The following is a 20,302-nucleotide window of genomic DNA, read 5'->3' on the forward strand; positions in this document are numbered from 1 at the left end:
TTTTCCCTTTTTGTCAACTTCTCTGTAACATTTGTTCCTTTGATTCAGAGGGCTCATTCCATCCATTGTAATAGAAGATCACAACTTTGGCCCACAAAGACTAACGTTTTAGTTGAAGATGAGAAACTGATGCCACCTCACAAAGGTGCCATACTGCTCATTCAAAATGTTTGAGTGTACACACCACATCTCTTTGAAGTATGGGAAGACACTGAATTATCTGAGTTTCTCTCACTACAGATAACAGGTTTTCTGCAGAAATTATCCTAAGGTATGTTTTAAACAATTTTTTGTTGGTAATTGTATCTTGGAGAAGGCTTCCCCTCTCTCCGCTGAAATCCTGTTGCAGTTCTAGCTTTGGCAAAATGAACTTATTACAGCTCAAAGCAACAAGTTTGTGCTATATATGCGCTCTCTGAGGCACTCTTCTGCCTAACTTCAAACTTACAAACACTGCGCATTTCTGAAGGACAAAGAAAGACTCGTTTGAGGGAAATAATTCCAAAGCAGGAAACTGAATAACTGACCTGCGGGAGAAAAAATCAGTAAATAATCAGTGAAAATCCCATCCCATCAGCACATTTGAGCACGAGAGAGATTTTAACAAGGTGGAAGGGAAATGTCTGTATGGAGTATGAGAGTCAGAGCATCCTCTTCCAAAAGAGGAAAATGAGCTGCAAAACTGTGGGACAGAAAACAAAATCAACACAGGATCTAAAAAATCGAAACTTCAAAAGTAGAAATATGAGGGGAAAAGGCAGAGGAAAGTGGTTTGTGTCATTTAAGAAAATAAGGAACTAAACAAAAGCAACTCCTGAGCACCTGAATCAGCAAACTATCCTGCCAGATGCTCAAGTGCATTTTTTATTTAACAAAGCACTCCACAGTAAATTAAGCAACCACTGGGGTTTGCAGAAATCTTTCCATAACTGCTACGAGAAACAGTTTAATCCCTTGGACGTCTTTTGCACTTCAGTAAGACATAGGTTTTGCGTTCCCACTGTTTGTGGGATTACAGAAAATGAGGCTGAGAAGATGATTATAAAGATTTTTAAAAGTTTATATCAAAGATTTTTAATGCAAATACACTAAAAAGCACAGTCTTCCTGATGACTTTGAAAAGTGCATTTGGAAAATGTACATATAATCAATCAGTGTATTTCTGTTTGGACACAAAATAGTCCCAGCTGCCTGTGCTCTCTTGCCATAACAAGAGAGGGATGACATCTTCTTAAGAGCTGGGGCTGATACTGATTATTAGGAAAAACAACCGTCGTTCTGCAACAGTTGTGAAGCATGTGGTGGATTTCTTTTGCCCTGACAAGCACATTTCAAACATCTTAAAATCATGATTTAATTAAAATGCACTAAATTCAGTCAGATAATAACAAATTAAATGTTTCTTTTTAATGGATAATACATGACCAAAGGTCTTATCCTTTCTCCCCACTCTCCCAAGTGAGGTTTAACACTGTATGCCACAGCCATGCCAAGCATGCAACCAGTGGCGACAAAGATGATGAGGAGCTTGGAGGGGCTTCCTCATCTCCCATGTGAGGAAAGGCTGAGAGACCTGGATACGTTCAGCCTGGAGAAGACGGAGAGGTGTTAATCAATGCTTATAAATATCTAAAGTGTGGTGGGCAATTGGATGAGGCCAGACTCTTTTCAGTGGTGTTTTGTGATAGAACAAAGAGCAGCAGCCAAAAAACTGGAAAGTGGAAAGTTCCACACAAATACAAAAAAGAATTTATTTACAGTGAGGGTGACAGAGCACTGGAACAGGCTGCCCAGAGAGGTTATGGAGTCTCCTTCTCTGGAGATATTGAAGATCCATCTGGATGCCTACCTGTGCAACCTGTTGTAGGGAATTGCTTTGGCACTGGCTTGGAGTGGATGATCTCTAGAGGTTCCTTCCAACTCCTGTGATCCTGTGATTTTGTGATCCTTCCCAGCTGTTCTCCATTCTCTGATTGCTGCCATTTTCATACACCTGGGAAAAGCTATACGTACTATGTATGTGCTGTAGCTTAGTTCCCAAGAAGAGTCCTATTTTTCTTTATTTGTTTACGTATTTATTTTTAATTCCGCTCTCCGTCCTTTTCACTCAGAGTTTTGGCTAGTCTCAGCTAGGACAGAGTCTAGTGTTACACCTACCTACTAAGGGCACCATATTGCACCTAAGATATAGCTGTAGCAATTTTAACCATAGATTACTAACTTGATTACAAAACTGTTTTGTCCGTTCCAGGAAAGAACTGTGTCTAATTTTAAATTGTCTAATCTGAGAAGCAGCAGATACTTAAGAAAGCAGCAAAACAAGCATTTCTTCATTCTCTAACTTAAGCCATTCTATTATTATATCATTTTATGATTCATATATGCAATCTTTGGTATTCACATAATAAGTGAACAGAATTAGATCTTAATAAACACATGAGGCAGAGGTACAAGGACAGTATGCATTGCTCAAGGTGATCTAGAATAGATTTTTCTGTAGTAAATATAGGACACTGAAAACTGGAGCATAAATGCACAAATAGTAGTGTCTAGGCCGTGCAAGTCTTTCTCACATACTTGGTCGTATAACAGGTACCCAGTGGCATAAAATGGGTAAGCAGTTGCATTTGGTTGTGTTCTCATCTCATTTATTCTGTATTTTCAAAGCAAATTTAAAATTTGGAATGAGGGAATATACATCTGAATAGTGGAAATTTAGAATAAAGTAAATGGAGTTGTCTGGATGTAGACCTTGAATAAGTCATGGCTTGTTAAGGACCTGGCACGCAGAGTCACTGTGTGCTGGGTGACTGCTCAGAGTCTGCACTGGTTTTGTTCCCAGCACTTGGGAAGAAAGTGCTGGAGAGGTAGCAGCAAAGTTCCCGACTTCTCAGCAGTTGGCAGGTACACCTGGTGGCTTACTCTGACTTATGTCTTAACCATTAGCATTTATAATTTTTTGATAGCTGTGGACACGTCTATGGAGTAGTTTAAAATACTTCATGTCAAACCTAGTTATTTTATGCGTGTCTAGTCTAAGCCACAAACAAGGCTAAGATTTTTTATTGAAGGAAGATATTTGTAACAACTCTTTGCTGTATTAATTTTCTGAGGCTACTGTCCTCTTTAGTAGCTAAAATTTTTAGAATAATATTCTTATGAATATATATATCTTTACGGTTTATATTTAGAATCAGTAAATACTGATGTTACAGAATATTATTAACAGCAGTTTTTGTCTTCTCTCTAACTTCTTGGCCACTAGGATAGCAGAGTATAAATATGTTGTGTTTTCATGTGTAATTGATGACCATTTTTAAGTCTATTTAGCAAACAGGTTATGGAATGGAAAGCATTCAAGTGTTTTTGGGCTCATGCTTGAAAATGAAACAATTTTTAAAAAATTAATGTGAACTGTACATTGTTCATGTGGAACATTTTTGTAAAGTATGCAGATTACAAGATAGTAGTTTCATAAAATACATTTTAAGACACTTTGAATTGCCATGAGAAAACCAAGGATTTCATGAATGTGTTATTACTTTTAGATCTTTTTCAGGAATTGTTTTAGCTGTTCCTTAGTTTCAGGGAATTCATTTGGTTGCCACTTTGTAATTCCATTGGCTCACTGTCTCAGAGGGCAATAAGATGTTAGCTGCTTGATTAAACTAAATTTTAATTACTATTCTTTATAGCCTTTCCTTTTTGAATGGCCATATTTTCTGTCATAAGTTATAAAATCTATTACAATTGTGATTTATATAATGACAGCCTACAGCTCTGGATTAATATGCTGCTTTATAAATAAACAGTTTCTTCAGTTAAGTGATTGAGTTTCTATTTCAGTTGGACAAAATTAACCCAATGAATAAAGCCCATGGACTCTAAAGCTGCCAGTTTTTGTAACTAACACTTGCACTGAATCATACCTCTGTAAAATGAGTAGCAGTGGCACAGTGTGTAATAAGGTAGGTAGAAATTAAGCATTCATAGGCTTTCACACAGAGAAAAAGGAATATGATAAAATTATCATGGGATGCAAAATAAGGAATTTCATGTGCTGAAGCATCTGGAGGTAAAGTATTGTTGATTGTTCAGACAGCAGTAACTTATCTCTGTAACACTATCAGAACAAAAATTTACTTTTGAAAGAAGGCTGCAAAAAATGGGATATTTCAGTATTCTTTTCCTCTTCTGTGAAATTCATTTTGTTGATCTGTTTGCTCATGATTCTGCTGGCGGTTAAGGTTTTCCTGGTTTTAGCATGCCCACAGGCTCTCGTGGCTGTGGGACTGGGTGCGGCCTTTCTTAGTAACACATTACTGAGTTTCCAAGACTGAAAGTGAAGTTTGTTCTTAAATAAACATTTTGTGTCTGAAGGCTTAGAATCGACCTATGCTGTCAGTTGATATAAAAGTCAACACAAAATGCAGCAAGGGGTTAAGCATTAAAAAATATCCATCCTTGGAAGTTTTCAGAACACTGCTGAACAAGGTCCTGAGCAAATTGATCTGAGCAACTTGATCTGACATCGCAATTATCCCATATTTGAAGAAGTATTTTGATTAGCTGGCCTACGGAGGTCCTTCGCCTCCTAAATGAGTCTGACTCTAAAGATAGCTGGAGATCAGATTCTTCAGGAATGCTTGTTTCATGATAGTTCCCAAATAATTCTCTTCTAAGTCAGTGAGCACAAATGTTCTGTAGTTAATGAGAACATTATATTTACTCAGGTAAAAAGTAGCTGGATGTATGAGTCCTTTGAAGGCTTGGGAACAGTGTGTTGTACCATATGAACAGTTACATTTTAGGCCTATCTGCTGCTTATCTAGCTGTCAAGGCTGCTGCACCCCAGTTCCAGCAGGCCCTGTCACGGGAGGTTGGATTTGATCTTCCCAGCGCATCAGTGCCTTGATGTCCCACAGCCATGGGTAGGCCAGGACCCAGGACAAATCTCAGATGCAGAGGTGGATACTTCTTCGAAAAGTTTAAAAGCTCAGCATCCAGTGATCTTAAATGGAAGAAGATTTGTAGTGAGTAGAGGTTTTGAACCTCATTCTCTGGAGGTCAAGGCTAGAACTTGAAGCCAGTGAGCCTCTGCTCACAGCCAGCCAGCATAGTTTGAAGTGAAAAGAAGTCACTTGAACTTGGGAAAGAAAAATACTGAGGAAAGCCACTGGATGTCAGTGTTGCTTCACACAGCTTTGTATAGCACGGCGTAATTAGAGAGCGCTGAAAACCCATTTCCAGACAAGATCCGAAAGCTGAGCCCAAGCCGTGTGGGTCAGGACCCGACTTCTGTGCTGCCTGGAGGTTCGCCTTTATCTTGTAATAACTCCGGTTCATCACAGTGTGTCAAGCCACGGTGTCTCCTGAGTGTGCTGCATGATGAAGGGATCGAGTTTTGGCTTAGTGTCTTCTGTGAAGGGCTAGGATCTAATCTTTTTCAATCAATATCCACATTTAAGTGTTTGAAATCAGGAGTATTCTTAAACTTAGCACCAAATAAAAGCATTACGTCTGATTTTGAAAGATACATTGGGAAGCTTTGGACTTTGTGAAGTATATGTTGTTTTGACACCAAAATATTAGAGGTGAAGTTTCTTAAATTTCAACGGTAAATGATTAGAATACTTAAAGGAATGCAGCTTCTGCGACCCAGTTTAATGTTTTATGTAACAAATGATTGATAACTTGCTGGTTATTATTATTATTATTTTTTTAATTAATGCTCAAAATCCAGGAATGCATTTCTGAAGGTACGGATTTTTTCCACTGCTTTAGTCTTGTTCTGTTTTTCAGCACCCTCCTCCCAGCCACTTCAATAGCTTCTATCGTATAATAGTTGTTGTTCAAATGGTCTAAGTTCATACATACCACTGTTTATTTTAAATATGACTGGCATTCTCAATGTTGTCAAACATTCTTGGAAGTTTTTAATATTATTTCTCTTGGAATTTTAGCCAGCTTTCTTAATGAAACATTGTTCGTATACCCAATATTTATACCCATCTTTTATTCTTAAGTCTTTCACCTGGCACCCTCTGAATGCTTTGGCCATTTTTGTCTGAATATGACAGAAAGTTAGCAGTATTAAAACTAGATCGTAGAAATCAGGGTAGAGGACAAGAATGAATGGAAATTTCGTTCACTGCTGAAGAAAAGATGAGGAGACCTCAATATATGTTTTTGATTACTCACAGCGTGTACTTTCCCTTGCCCAGTGATGGTAGATGAGAGACAATGGGGAAGTGACTTGGATGCACAGGATGTTCTTAGGGAACAAGTGATGTTAATCAGCAGGAGCATAGGTTTGGTTAGTCCAAAGTCCAGTCGGATTAGGGTTGGCTGTTTGCAGATATTCAGTGAGTGATCTGTCTTCCTGAGAAAAGTTAAAAAGAGCAAGTCACCACATCATTTCCATCATAACACTAAGGTACAAAGAGCTTCATTTAACTTCTGAAGGACATGTAAACATATTAATAGTTATTGAATTTTCCTGCTAGTTTACGTGATGACTAAAAGCAATTATTGTGCAAAAGTTAAGTGATTTCCTACAAAGCCTGCTTCCATATGACATGGGATGCCTGAATTTCTCTCTCTTTTTTTTTTTAGGTTAGATTTTTTTCATCCTTTGAGGTCAGAGCCAGAAAATAAAACCTCCTATCTCTATGTATCCATCATGCATGTAAATACCCAAGGAATGATGAAAATGCAGGTTGTCCTCACAGAGAATGTACACCATTTTTCACTGAATCTATTTTAAACCAACTATGAGAAGCCCACCAAATGTGTAGTGCAATATTTTTTCCCTTTTATATTATCTTTATTCTAAATGTCAACTTATGTAGTTACCTTTTTAGTATTGTATATATGTCCATTGTTAGAATAATGGTACCATGTATTTTCCAGAAAAACAAGTGTCTAGTCACTTGAAAATAGGTGTTAGCTATTGAAGACCATCAAAAGAGCTAATTGTAAGCAATCCAACCTTACAAATGTCTGTGTGAACACACTGACTTAAATGCATAAAGTGAAGGATTTCTCATGCTTATCCGTTAGTATTCCATAAAACTGTTTTATGCACCTGTTTCAGGAGGAGAGGCTCTCACAGTCCTGGTAGACATTGTAATGCAGTTTGAAGAATGACACGTTTGTGTATTTTAGGGGCTTATAGATCGCAGGTTTATAGGTTAATGACAGCCACCTGGTGTGACAGTGTTTGTTTGGTATGGTATGGTGTGTGTCTCAGTTAGGGTACTGTTGTGTTTGACAAAAGAACAAAAGAGTTTGTTGATGATTCCTTATGGTTGCACTACTTTGTAGTAAAGAGATTTCTATTTTGTGCACCTGTGCATCTGCCCTCCCTTAAAAAATTTGATTTCTTTGTCTGGGCTGTTGTAAATGATGTATCGCTTTGTGTCGTTGGTATGAACACTTAATTAATTTCAAAGTTACAGTGAGGAACAATGTTTTCCATGACTGGTGATGATGTTGATCAACTTCAGATTTAATGATACTTCAATCTGTCTTTTACTCGTCAAAGCAGTTGCTGGAGTAAAATCAAATTTCCACACAAACGCCACACTGGCATGGACATCCCAAGGACTTTGCGTGTGCAATTCTGTCTGTGTCCAACTAGCAGTGCTTATTTTCAAGCATTAGCTGTAAGATGCTTGCATTCATGCATGCACGCAGCCACAGAGAGAGAAACCATCCCTTGTTATTGAAGGTGAGCAAAAGTCTGTTGACACGGCTCATCCTAGGAGTTCAGATATCAATCTGGGATTGACAAAACTGTCCAAATTTACTGACTCTGCAAATACCAGGTGGGAAAATCTCAATTACAGACTCTCAAACAGTTTCAGCATTTGACATGAGAAGCCCAAAGACTGGGGTTTATATTCTTGTGTGTTTAATCATGAATCTTTGCTTTCATAATGTGTTTTTTTCTGACTGTTCCAGAATACTCATTCATAGCTCCTAGTGAGCCATGATTTTTATTAGGTTAGGATTAGTCCATCTTACATCAGTACTTATATTTTGTACATGCATATCTATGTGTAGAAATGTATTTACATGCATTTTTGTTTAGTAAATGCTCTTACAATTGGCGGTACTGAACGTTTAATCAGAACCAAACAGTTCTTGGCAAGCAGAAGTTCTTGGCACTGTAGCTAGAAGGATTCCTGTCCCCTTCTGGTCATTTGAAAATACGCAAAGGTCTGTGCTGTGAAACACTTGACAATTATAAAAGCTTCAATTTTTAAGTCTGGTAATTGTAGTTTTAAGCTATAAGCAGGCGAAAAACAAAAGTTGATATCTGGAAGTTTATTGCCATGAACACAGTAAAATAAACGAGTTGTGGGTGTTTTGTTTGCTCTTTAAAGGATGTACATGTTTATAGGATGAGCAGGACAAATAATAGGTACACTAGAATATTCCTACATGGAAGCTTTGGCAAAAGCAATCTTTTTGTATTTTGGTAAACCAGTTTTTTCCACTTTTGAGTGATAGAAGAGCGCACACCACATGAGTGACATGGTAGAATGATTTGTGGTGCGTTTGCCCTTGTGCTTTTTCTCTCTCTCTCGTTTTTTCTTTTTTATTTGAATACAGGTTGTGCTTTTTTAAAAAGTTTGTGATTGCCTCCATTTCTTTTCAAAATTCGTAGAATTCATTTTAAGGTTCTACATTGAGTAGCCACAAAGCTTTTTTTTTTTTTTTTTTTTTTGAATATTTTATGTTATATTTTTGGTAATACAGTTTTGTAACACAAAAGCATGAACTAACCAAACAAAGCTTTTACATGTTAGAAAAAAAACACCTGTTATCTGTGATCTGTACTGATACAATATGGGAGATGTAATAATATTCAGAATAAGAAAAATGGAAGTGGAGCATAAAAAAAAGATGTAACATACGTTATAAGAAACCATTTTGGTAATATTCAGGAGACTAATGAAGTTATATTAAGCTCAGATTAACTCTGAAAAGTTAAATGTATAATTAAATATTTGCAAAATTGGAGCTTTGTTTCAGAACCACCAATGCTGGCAGTAAAAAAATTGAGTTAGGTTTCAGAATATTGGGAGATTGAGTTAATAGTCTAAAAATGAAATTTAAATATTTTGATTTGCCACTTTAAATTTCTTCTAACGTTTTTCTATGGTCTCAGGGACTATGAAATGGCTTTTATCTGAGATGAGAATTGAGATCCCATTTGAAATGAGTGTTTTGAGCTGAATATCAAAATTATGAATGGATGATGCTTCAGTTTTGTTCATCTTAATCTAAACATTAAAATGTAAATTAATTTATATGAATACAACTAAAATATTTAACAATGTATTTATTTTTATTGCTTACTCTGGAATAGTGTTTGGGAGGGCACTTTCACAAGGGTAACAGATCTTACATTTTGATCTGAGAGGTTTTTTTGGCATCTAGAGGTACAGATACTGTAGATCCCCTGTGCCCTTGTTCCATATGGAAGGAAGCATTTAAGCATCTTGACACTTGTACGTGTATGCTCTGTGCAGGAAGTTATTACTCTTCCAAAAGTTACGTGGTGAACTGAGCTCTGTTCTGCCCCGTAGAGGCAGCAGGGCTGATGGAGCTGAGCCCGATCCCTGACCTCAGTGCAGCACTGGCTCTGGCGTGACCCTGCAGTGGCCCTGAGATGTCCCCAGGTCTGGCACCTCTCCCGGCACCACGTAGCCCCTGGCGCGTGCTCGCCCCGCTGTGCCTCACGTTCCCGCTGGACTGAGGCCAACAGCACAGCGCTGCCCAAATATAAAGCGGGAGGTGACGGGGGAGAGCCACAAACTGACAGGAGAGGAGACGAGCTGAAAATGTGAGCTTTGCTCTGAGTGCTTTACGTGGCTATTTGTATGATTATGGCATTTAGTAAGTGCTTTTATTGAGCATAGTGAGAGCACAGCTGCAGAAAATGTGACTGCTTCTGTGTTGTTGTGTTTTTTTTTTTATTTTTTTATTTTTTTCCTGTAGTCTGGGAACCACAAATTCTCAGAAGAAACCTGGAGAACAACCCAGATCAGAGCGGTTTCTCAGCCACCCGTTCTTCTGCCCAAGGAACTTTTGGGGGTTTCAGGGATGACGGGGACAGAGAGGAAAAGGAGTGCAGTATGGGGGAAGATCCAGGCTGTTCGCTGTGAAGATATCAAGGAGTGGTGCGTGAGGCGGCTGCCCATCTTGGAGTGGGTGCCCGTCTATGACTGGAAGGAAAATCTGGTTCCTGATGTGGTGTCTGGGATGATGCTGGCCATCCAGCAGGTGACTCAAGGTACAGTTACACTTCTGAGACCCATATCTTGAAATCCAATCCTGCTGGATATGTCTGGTTTTCTTTTATACCCTCCTCCTGTTCATATTATCTTAAAACTTCGGTTAAGACAACTTATATACTTATCTATCAAAAGTTGATTTGATCTAAATAAAAATATAAGAAAAAATCTTAACTCTTATGTGTATACAAATGCAGATGGAAATACATGGTGTTATTTGAATAGATTTCTGTGAACCAAAACTTACTGTATATCCCATCCCTTTGACAACTTTTCAGACTTAATACAAGAAATGAGAAAGCATAACTCTATTCACACAGCATATGATTACATATAAGATTTTATCAATTGTGTGACCACATTTCCCTATTTTATGTGAAAAATAAAATGTATCTACATGGTAACTACATTATAATGTATCTACATGATGTCTGCATTTTAAGAAAATCTCTTCAGGAGTAATCATTGAGACTACACTATTACCTATGGAAGGCCAGTGCACAACAGTAAAAGATAACAGTGTTCTGTACTAAAAGGGCACTTCTGTCAGAGACATGACCCATGGAGAGAGTGTGTGCATACACAGCTTGCATATTTCTGCTTCTGTGTTGATTTAGTGCTGTATTACATTACCTATCTCGTCTCTTGCCAAGCAGCAGTACAAAGTGAGGTGGAACTAGACTCTATTTGGCATCATAAACATAAACAATAAAAATAAAAAAAGGAAAAGAAAAAGCTCCTAGAAACAAAACTCTGCAGAATAACCTGCAGAAAACAAAGGTCCCAGCAATCTTGAGTCTCCAAAGTGGTTGCAATTGGGAAATAAATGCTTTGGTCTGTTTTTGATATGTCTTCTGTAATGTCACTTCTTTAGGCAATATTTTGTACTTGTCTCAGATAATCCCAGCTGCTTGTCTGCCTCAGATAAATTTAAATCCCTTCCCTTACGTAAACTATACATATATATGCTATTTCTTAACAATTCCCCATATTGGCTATGCTTAACTATCATTTATGATGTTAAATTATAAGCACTATTTTAATTGAATTATTCTGCAGCTGAAAACAACTGGCTTGTGTAAGTGTTTGTGCTTCCAAGGTAATTAGTAACATCTGCATTGGCATGACTGAACTTTAAGAACCTTAATACTATAACACTGTAAAGTGCCTTTACTATAATTGTAATTTAAACTTTTAAAACAGTATGTTGAAATTCATCAAAAATATGAAGTTAACAGCAGTTCTATAATGCTAGTAGTTTTAGATAGAACTTTCTTGTTTGACTCTTGTACTAAAAAATAATTTAATGTGACAGATACATTTGAGAAGATCTAATGAAGATAGAAAATACTGCTTTTCTATATAATTTGTATGAAATCTAGTAATAATCTTACACTTTTTCTAAATGAGTGTATTGAAACTCTTTCCTCCTACTGACCTATTTCCTTTCTTTCTCCTCACTGCTTCTTCAGGTTTTAGAAGGCTTTTAGGTTATGGAAAAGGAGATGGGCTAGATACCAAAACACTTTTTATCATGTTTGTGGTGTAACTTGAACCCAGCTTACTTCTCTAGAACTTGCTGCATTAGCTCTTTTCCTGGTGCTGTAAGCCTTCCAATTACCATCATCCAGTGTTTTCAGGGAGTGACGTATAGAGTAGTTCAGAATAGTTGTTCTTATGTCACTTTTTATTTTGGGCAACATTTTATAGAGCTACTGTCACTCATTTAGTGATTTTCATGGTCAAAAATCTTGATATCTAAGTGTGACATATGCCTTTAAACCCAGTACCCAAATCAGGTACTTGAAAGTTAAATTACTTGAGCTCACATTCTGCTTAATTTAGGATTAGATGTGTTCCATCATGACACACACAAGCTAGAAACTATGTCCTGTGGGGCAGAGCCTAGGAACAGTGTACGAGAAAGGCACGCTACCTGAATATTTAGTTGTCTTTACTTCTATGTGCAGACCTTTAGAAGGCGTGAAGTGTTATGCATACTCTCTCCAATCAAATTCTCTGTCCAATTAAAATACAATCGTTATCAAATTAAGTCACGTTCAACCAAGTGGTCAGAACACACTTATCAATAACATCCCATGTATCCAACAGATCAAATTCTGATGTAGGGGAGGCAAGACAGAGGGAGGTAGAAAGATGGGAAGGAAAATAATGGGATTACCACGATGTGCTGCTTGGCATTTCTGAAGAATGAGGGCTCACACCAAGTCATTGCTGAAAACAAGCAGTCCTTCTCTGCATGTTCCTGTAGTTTTTTTATTGCCTGCTAAAAATGCCAAGTTAATCTTAATTAATGGGCCCCAGAATTCACTGCTATTTACCTATTGAAACAATACTTGTACAGTCTCTATGCATGTCCTTTAATATTAGAGCTTTTTGCTAATTCAACAGAGGAGAGAGAAAAGGGGTATGATATTAATCATATTTCTATAAATTATATGGACAGTTAAAATATACCCTATGAGTTTCAAAAAGTGATAATGGAAACTTCAAATGCCCTAATTACTGAAAATATTCAGCTGAAGCTTGCACTGTCTCAGACTGCAAAGCCAGTCAACCTTAGGTGTAAACCAATAAAAGAAACTAGGCTTCATTAGTTCAAGAGCACAAAACTATAATTTAATAACACACTTCTCAACACCTCATTTTTCAAACATAGAATCATTATTCTTACTCTGGTACCTAAGGCTGAAAAGTAACCTTAGAATCTATAATGAACATTGTCTCCCATCTTGAAGCTTGCTGTGTGCTTTCACAGATAGTTAAGAAATTTGAGTTTTCATGTTTTGGTAATTACTAACTAATTTGTCTGTGTTTCTGAAAAATCTATTTTTGATAGACTAGAGAAACAAATGTGTTAATTAACAAATAAATCCTCCATTTGCTTCTCAGACTAACGGTTCATTTCCCTTTTAAAACTCATTAATACTCCATCAACACGAGGATGATTTTAAAATAGGAAGAGTTTTCTTTCTGTTTCATTTGTTGTTCCTCTCCCATACACACAAGTACAATTACTGTCTCCATGTAGATGATTCACAAGTTCCTAACATGTTTTTTTCTTTCCAAAATGAAATTGTGTAAATAAAACAAATGTTCTGCATTGTAGTTGTCAGGAAGCTGTTCTTGCATTCCTCAGAAGTCAGTGGAGATCTAGTTGTAAGGGTTAGTGGAAGTTAGGGTGTTTGATCTTCTGGGAGGTAGCAAACAATTGCTTTTATATAGCTTTGTATGTTTTTGGTTAGTTCTCTCTTTTCTTCACTTATTAAACTGTCTTTATCATGTCCTGGAAGTTTTCTCACTTTTGATTTTCTGATTCTCTCTCCTGTCCTTCAAGGGAGCAAACAGGAGGCTGGGGATGTTTAGCTGCTGGCCAGAGCCAACCCACCCCAGCTGTGATTCCTATGAATCCAGGCATCTACTTTGTTGAGGGTAATTGATAATACTGAGAAGATTATATTGATTAGATTAGATAAGTGTAACAGGAGACTGGCTCAGATGTAAGCATAGACAATGCAGGATTCAGGTGAGATGTTTTCCCAGCCATTATAACTATGGCATTGTGGGTAATAAACTGTGTTTAAAAAAAGTTTAAGATCTTTTTTTTCTTTCCTATATCTCATCCATTAACCCGACATACTAACACCAGAATATTGCTTGTGTTTTTTTCATGTAACCTGGATTTCATCTACTTGGACAGAAAGTGTATTTTGATCAAACCATATCTGAATTTTTCTGAGTTTTCTTGCATGATAATATTAAGATGCATTATGGTGTAGTCTTTTCATGGAGCTAAATCTCATAAACCTGTCATCGTGCTTTCTGTAGCCTCCTGAACATGTACTATAGCCCATACATATCTGTTCAGAATGCACCTGCTTAGCTCATTTTCACAGTCTGTGGTAACTTTTTATTGCACTAAGCAAGTAATTCATCTTTACTTTCAAGGCCTTTCACAGGTGATCTTTCCTGGCATCATTTATTCATTACCAAGCTGTTGGTCTGTCTCTGATTAATCCATTTTCCTATCCTTCATCTGGTCTTATCTTGTCAAACAAATACCTTTGTGGCTTCTTTCAGTATTTGAATTATGCAATTACATACCCATCTCAGTTTTTGCCTTTGTGTTGCTATCATGTACTGTATTATATCGTGTTTTCAATACTGTCTACACAGACTGTCATCTAGAAGCCATGTAGGCAATGCTGCAACCCCTCAGTAAGCTTCTCTGACTTCCATGGTCTGCAAAAATGTTAATCTGAGTTTGTCAGAAAAAGACAATGCAAATTTACTGCCAGTCATGCAGCTGAGTTCATAGTTACAGTTTGTTTGAATATGTATATTAGTATACGTAACTTAGGTATGTCAGTTCTCTATATAATTAGGGGACATATTTGTGTCTGAAATGTAAATCACAGTACTTTGGTTAGGACATCATATAATGTGAAAATTAAGTGTTCTGATTAACAACTGAAGATGCCTTACTCTTTAATGATTCTGTCAAATTTGGAATAGTATTCTGATTCGATAGTAGCAGGTGTAGTGTTGCATCCCAGCTACATGTCTGCATTGAGGATAAGAGACTGGACCAATGCAAGCAATAAAGGTGTATTTCCCTTTAATGGGAATAAATTAATATTTGCATGTGTAACAATAATGGATAGGAGAGGGATTGATCCTACTACCTGTTTCAGAGGTAAGGCTCTAGGTTTTGCTTCAGATTTATACAGTCTAAAGATAAATGTACTGATGCTCACAGTTAGGGATAGTTTTTATCAACTACTGGAAAATTATTAGCTTACTTGACACAAAAAGTATTAGGGAAATCAAAAGCTGAAAAGAAGGTGATGACGATACATCTTTATCTGAAATATACAATTCTGGTTGCTTGTGTTTGTGGAAGGTAACTTCAAGCTGTGTAGGAAAAGAAAAGGATAGGGGGAGGATCAGAAAAATAAAGATTGTATTTAGGAGCAGATTTAAGTGGCTTACACATATCAGTTGAAAGCTGAAAAGGTGAATGACTGTGTTCCTTATCAGATGGGTAAATACAAGAGTTGAGAGACATTTAAAGTCAACTGCAGCACATAAACAAATGACTGTAAAATAGCATTAATATGTTTAAACTTTAAATCTAAAAACAGTTAAAATATCAGGATATGATGTATGTCTTTATCACGTTATTTCATTCATTGATGTAGCAAATTACAAGTTTGCCAGTTATAAGAATCAGAACATACTGCACAAGGAGATTCCTTCACAAGGTTTGTGCCTTGTGATACCTGCTGCTCAAAAAAAAAAGGGAATTCTTAAATTGAGATATATCTATTGATTAACTAAGTGCTTTTCTAAAATAAATAAAAACCAACAGAAAAAATCCCACAAACTCTTACCATATTTCTCATTTCATCTTTATCTTGCTAAGATCTTGATATTTGGCTGAAGTCATAAACATGATATTTTTTTTGAAATAAAGTTGTACTCATCTGCATGTACTGCATATACTCAAAAGTTATACATCTGGAAGTACGTGGTTATAAGATTTGGACTTTCATTTTTATCAGATTTTTTAAATATATATTCTATAGTCAGCTAGCATATTGATACACTTAATTCAGAATTTGTATGTAGTGTTATACAGTAGCTGGCTTTCTTATGACCTATCACAAGAAAGAAATGCTTTGGCTCAATTTGGTTTTAGTGAGCCGTGTTTTTTTGCGGGGGACGGGGTGTGGAGGCCCTTGAGGCATATTTCTTCTAAAAGTGAAATATGTAGATGGCATCTGATGAAATCAGTATTGTTATTCCTGCCAACATTTTCATTCTTCAAGTCCAATAATAATTCACTGAGGATTGGCGTGGTTTGTATTTTTTAATTAAAGTTAATTTAATCTTGAGTTGGACTTGTTGCTGAACAACTAATTCTTAAACACTGGCTGGAGACCTTGTTGTTTAAAAAAATGGACTATACTGCCTTCATGCATTCCAGAATTGTTGCCCAGTGTTTTGGAAGGCATGATGCCAAAAAGTTTTTTTAGCTTTCCATGGAGGAGCTTCAGCTGTATCTTCTCAAGGGTGATGGTTTCTGGGTTGATTTTTTTGTGTGTGTGTGTGTGTTTTTTTTTAGTGGTCTTTTTTGTTGTTTGTTTTTGTGGGGGGTGTTTTTTGTTGGCTTTTTTTATCCAGGTTCTGACCATAAATGTAGATGTAAATATACTCTGAGCAGAATAACTGGAGCTAATCATTTTATTAAGGAGCAGATCTGTCTTGCAAATATACATCTGTCATACAAATAGCATGTGTAGATGAAATTGAATAAGCACATTTGGCAACAGAACCAGAAAAGTTTCCTAGAGAATGCATTGGAGAATCCATGCAGTTCATAAATGATTTGTGGAAGAAAGTCTCCATTTGAACTCTGTTATTGTTCTCCCATACAAAAAAATAATGATGTAAGCAGATAATGAAATGTAACATATTAGTAAGTAAATGAGGGACAATGTTTCATATTTATACAGCTTTCCAGCAAAGGAGTAAGGAATTGATGTTGCAGCACATGCATTATTTTCATTTCTAATGTCCGCTGAGACTCTTCCAATTTTATGCGCTAATGTAGATCTGTCTGACAGAAAGCTAGAAATGAGAATTCAGCTTCTGAATGACCTGTGAAGCCACTGGATCCTACCATACAAGGTCCACTTGTGTTAGTGTGGCCAGATGAGCTGTGCAGATGCACCATTCTGGCGCCTGAGAGGTGCCTGAGCACCATGGACAGAGACTGACAAAGCCAGGGAGTGTTGACTCCATAGAGGAAGAGAAAGAAATGACTTCACCTCTAATCTTCTAGATCAGAGAGCTCAAGAAAACTGTTGGTTCAAGATCCTGGACCACCAGTTTTTCCAAGTAGGTGTCTTTTCCATGGATTTCATAAAGTCTGGTTCATCTCTGTTAAGGTTTGTCTCTTCAGTCATGATTGGCCTTTCTTTTTGCATAGCGCTGATGCTTCTCAAAAGGCTACCTCCTAGTTTGGTTCTCTGTTTATATTTACTTAGATGCAGAGGCATCTCCCTGTAATACTCTTTCAAAATACTTATTTTATTTTGGAGATAGCCATGTTCTTCGTGTATTATGGGTGACCAGCATGTAATACTTTGTAGGATTCTCTGTACAGTAATTTATAAAGTCTCTGTGATGTTCAGGTATTGTGTGAAATTCATCCTAATTAGGTCTAAACCTTTAATCACTGCTTTTCTGTCAAAGCTCTTTTTTTTTTTTTTTTTTTTTTCTCCCAGGAGCTCTAATAGAGAATAAGGGAAATACTAGATTTTCTTTCTGTCTGTCTTTGGGTATATCAAAACTTTGTTGTGTACAGAAACGTCAAGATATCTTGAATAGAGAATTCATAACAGAGTCACACAGTCTACTTGTTTCTACTACTGCGATATTTGGATATCCTACCTTCTGAACAGAAAGATGCAAGTGGCAGTATCTGGAGATGTGCATAATAACAGAGTAGATCTGTGCTTTCTGAAACGTACCTTCAATGTAATTCTCAGATGTTCGATGAGGAGAGCTGCATTTCAGAAACCATATGACTAATACAACTAAGATGCTTAATTCCCAGTGGGCTGAAGGTCTGTTGCTTGAGAATATGCTGCACTGAAGCATCCCTTTTTAAAAAAAAAAAAAGAATGGTCACTAACTCAATACTCTGTGGTCTCTGAAAGATTTATGGTAGGTTTTGCAGAATCTGTACGCATATCTTGCTTTCAAATTCATCATTTTTTTCAAGCTCTGAATGACAGAAGAAATGAGGAATGATTTTTAGCTGTTTGTATTTAAAAAAGACAGAAGGTACAATCAATTTATGTAGCCACAGCAAATGATGCCAATTAAGAAACAGAGATCTTGCAAACATAAGTTGTATGTATGTTCCATTGAGTGAACTGATACTGAGCTTTCAATTTTTTTGAGGAAAATATTATTTCCAAAGGATCATTTCATGCTGATATATTTTAACAATTCAGTGCCAAATAACATTTCAGAACTGTAGATTTGTACTAATAAATGGTTATGAAATATAATATTTAAAATGTTTTCTGCGAATCTTTTTCTTAACTCAGGAAAAATTATCTAGTCTGGAGTCATAAATTAAAACTTATGATATAGATGTGTCTAATTTGCTGGTTTTCCAAGGGAGATTGATAGGATACTCATTAAATATGTGTTAATTCTACATTTCAGGGCACCTACAGGAAATATCTTCCCTATTACATAATTCAGCATTGTGATAAAGGGGAGAAATTGTCTTTTTTTGAAGCATCAGAAATAGTCCAAGATTCCAAATAGCATTTTTGGTGAAAAAGATGTACCTGTGTTGTTTTGATTTCCTTAAACCTGAACCTTAACCATCTTAATATAGTCACATTTAAGAAAAGTTTACAATTCCAAAAGGTATTTGAATGTATATGTGACAGAAAATTTATTAAATGTTTAGCTTTTCACTTAAATGTAAGGTGATGATGAAAATTTTGAAGCTCCACAGATTAACTGTGGATTTGCTACTTTTTCTGCTCCTTGATTAGTTTGGTTTGCAGATCAAATTTCCAAAAGACTCAGTGTAGTCTTCCTTTCAACATATGTATGTATCACAAGCCTTTTTTTCCAGATGCAGATAATTGTTAACACATTGGTTGTATTATGACAGTTCATAGCTTTTTTTAATGGGAAATATTTTTTTGTTGTTGTTTTGAGTCTGGTTTTAGCAATATAGTTAGCAGAAACTATCAAATTAACAAACACAGAGAACTTTCTCCTGTGGTGGGATGTGGGCTTATTTCTATTTGCATTAAGCTGGCAGAGGTGCCACATCTCTTGCTTTTCAGTGCAGCTAATCATGATTGTTATTCTTCTGGTGCTGGCCAGACAGCATGATTTTCAATGAAAAAGCATCACGAAATCTTATCTTATGATAAGGAGTTAGTTAAAATAAAAAGATTCACAATATTAATGTAGTGTATTTGAACTTATTGTTCATTCTTTGTTTGCGTATCTTCCCATGGAATTTATATTCCTATATGAGAACCTTAATGTCACTGCCATTGAGGCATCAAGATCTTTGTTTATGATCTAAGTATTATTACTATTTGGAGTGAAAAAAAAAAAAAGTTTCATGTCTTTTGACTAGTTCTTGAGCATATGGAATGCATTGTAGGAATTTTTAATATGAAAATTAATGAAGTGATCTGAAATGTATGACTGCATATATTTTGAAAATGTATTTGAAATTTTAGAACATTATGTGTCTAATCAGAAAGCCTGAAGTCTTTACTAATTCTGTTTTATAATGTCCCTGTACTCTTACACACAATTGACATGCATCAGTAACAGGAAATAATGCCAACAAGCACAGCCAAGATTGGAATCAAAGCTGCAATTTTAGCTCTGTTCTGATTGCAGTGACCTCACCTTGAAGAGTATGAGCCACCACTTCTAGAAAATTAATACAAAATGACTATGCAGGAAAAAAAACAGTGGCCAGATTTATATTCAGATTATCTGCCTACAGGCAAGCTGTATTTCTCAGCAGTTAGCCTGTGAGCCAAGCAAAATTCCTTTATGGATTCTGGTATTTGCTAGGCAGGGTAGCACCTTTCACAGAGTTTTGCAGAACATGGTGGTAGATGTTCACGTCGCACCTTCCTCATCTTGATCTCAGCACTGTTCAGAGAACTGAACTGAGATGCTGGCAGTGTTTTTATGTGCATGATCGAGGACAGTGTTGCTTCCTGTGCTCTACCTACATCTTGCACAGTTTATGCTGGATCAAATGCATTCAGGCCATAATTGTCAAGTGTTTCTGATTCAGAATGTTTTAGGAAAAATAAAAACAAAGTAAACATATGTAGGGGGAAATAATTGACTTCTACAGCTACGTGGTGACAATATTTTGTGGTAGCTGAACCTTTGTTTTC

General features: G+C 36.5%; 1 protein-coding gene across 1 annotated transcript in view; it reads left to right on the forward strand.

Annotated features, from left to right (window-relative positions):
* The window catches only part of SLC26A7 (solute carrier family 26 member 7), an 82,592-nt gene that overhangs the window by 12,118 nt on the left and 50,172 nt on the right, over positions 1 to 20,302 (forward strand). Inside the window, exon 2 of the mRNA XM_021388733.1 lies at positions 10,012 to 10,306. Coding sequence (XP_021244408.1) covers positions 10,117 to 10,306 — 190 coding nt within the window. The 5' untranslated portion in view covers positions 10,012 to 10,116. The remainder of the gene's footprint in view (positions 1 to 10,011; positions 10,307 to 20,302) is intronic.

This window comes from Numida meleagris, chromosome 2, assembly GCF_002078875.1.
Source record: "Numida meleagris isolate 19003 breed g44 Domestic line chromosome 2, NumMel1.0, whole genome shotgun sequence".
In the NCBI taxonomy this organism is placed as follows: domain Eukaryota; kingdom Metazoa; phylum Chordata; class Aves; order Galliformes; family Numididae; genus Numida; species Numida meleagris.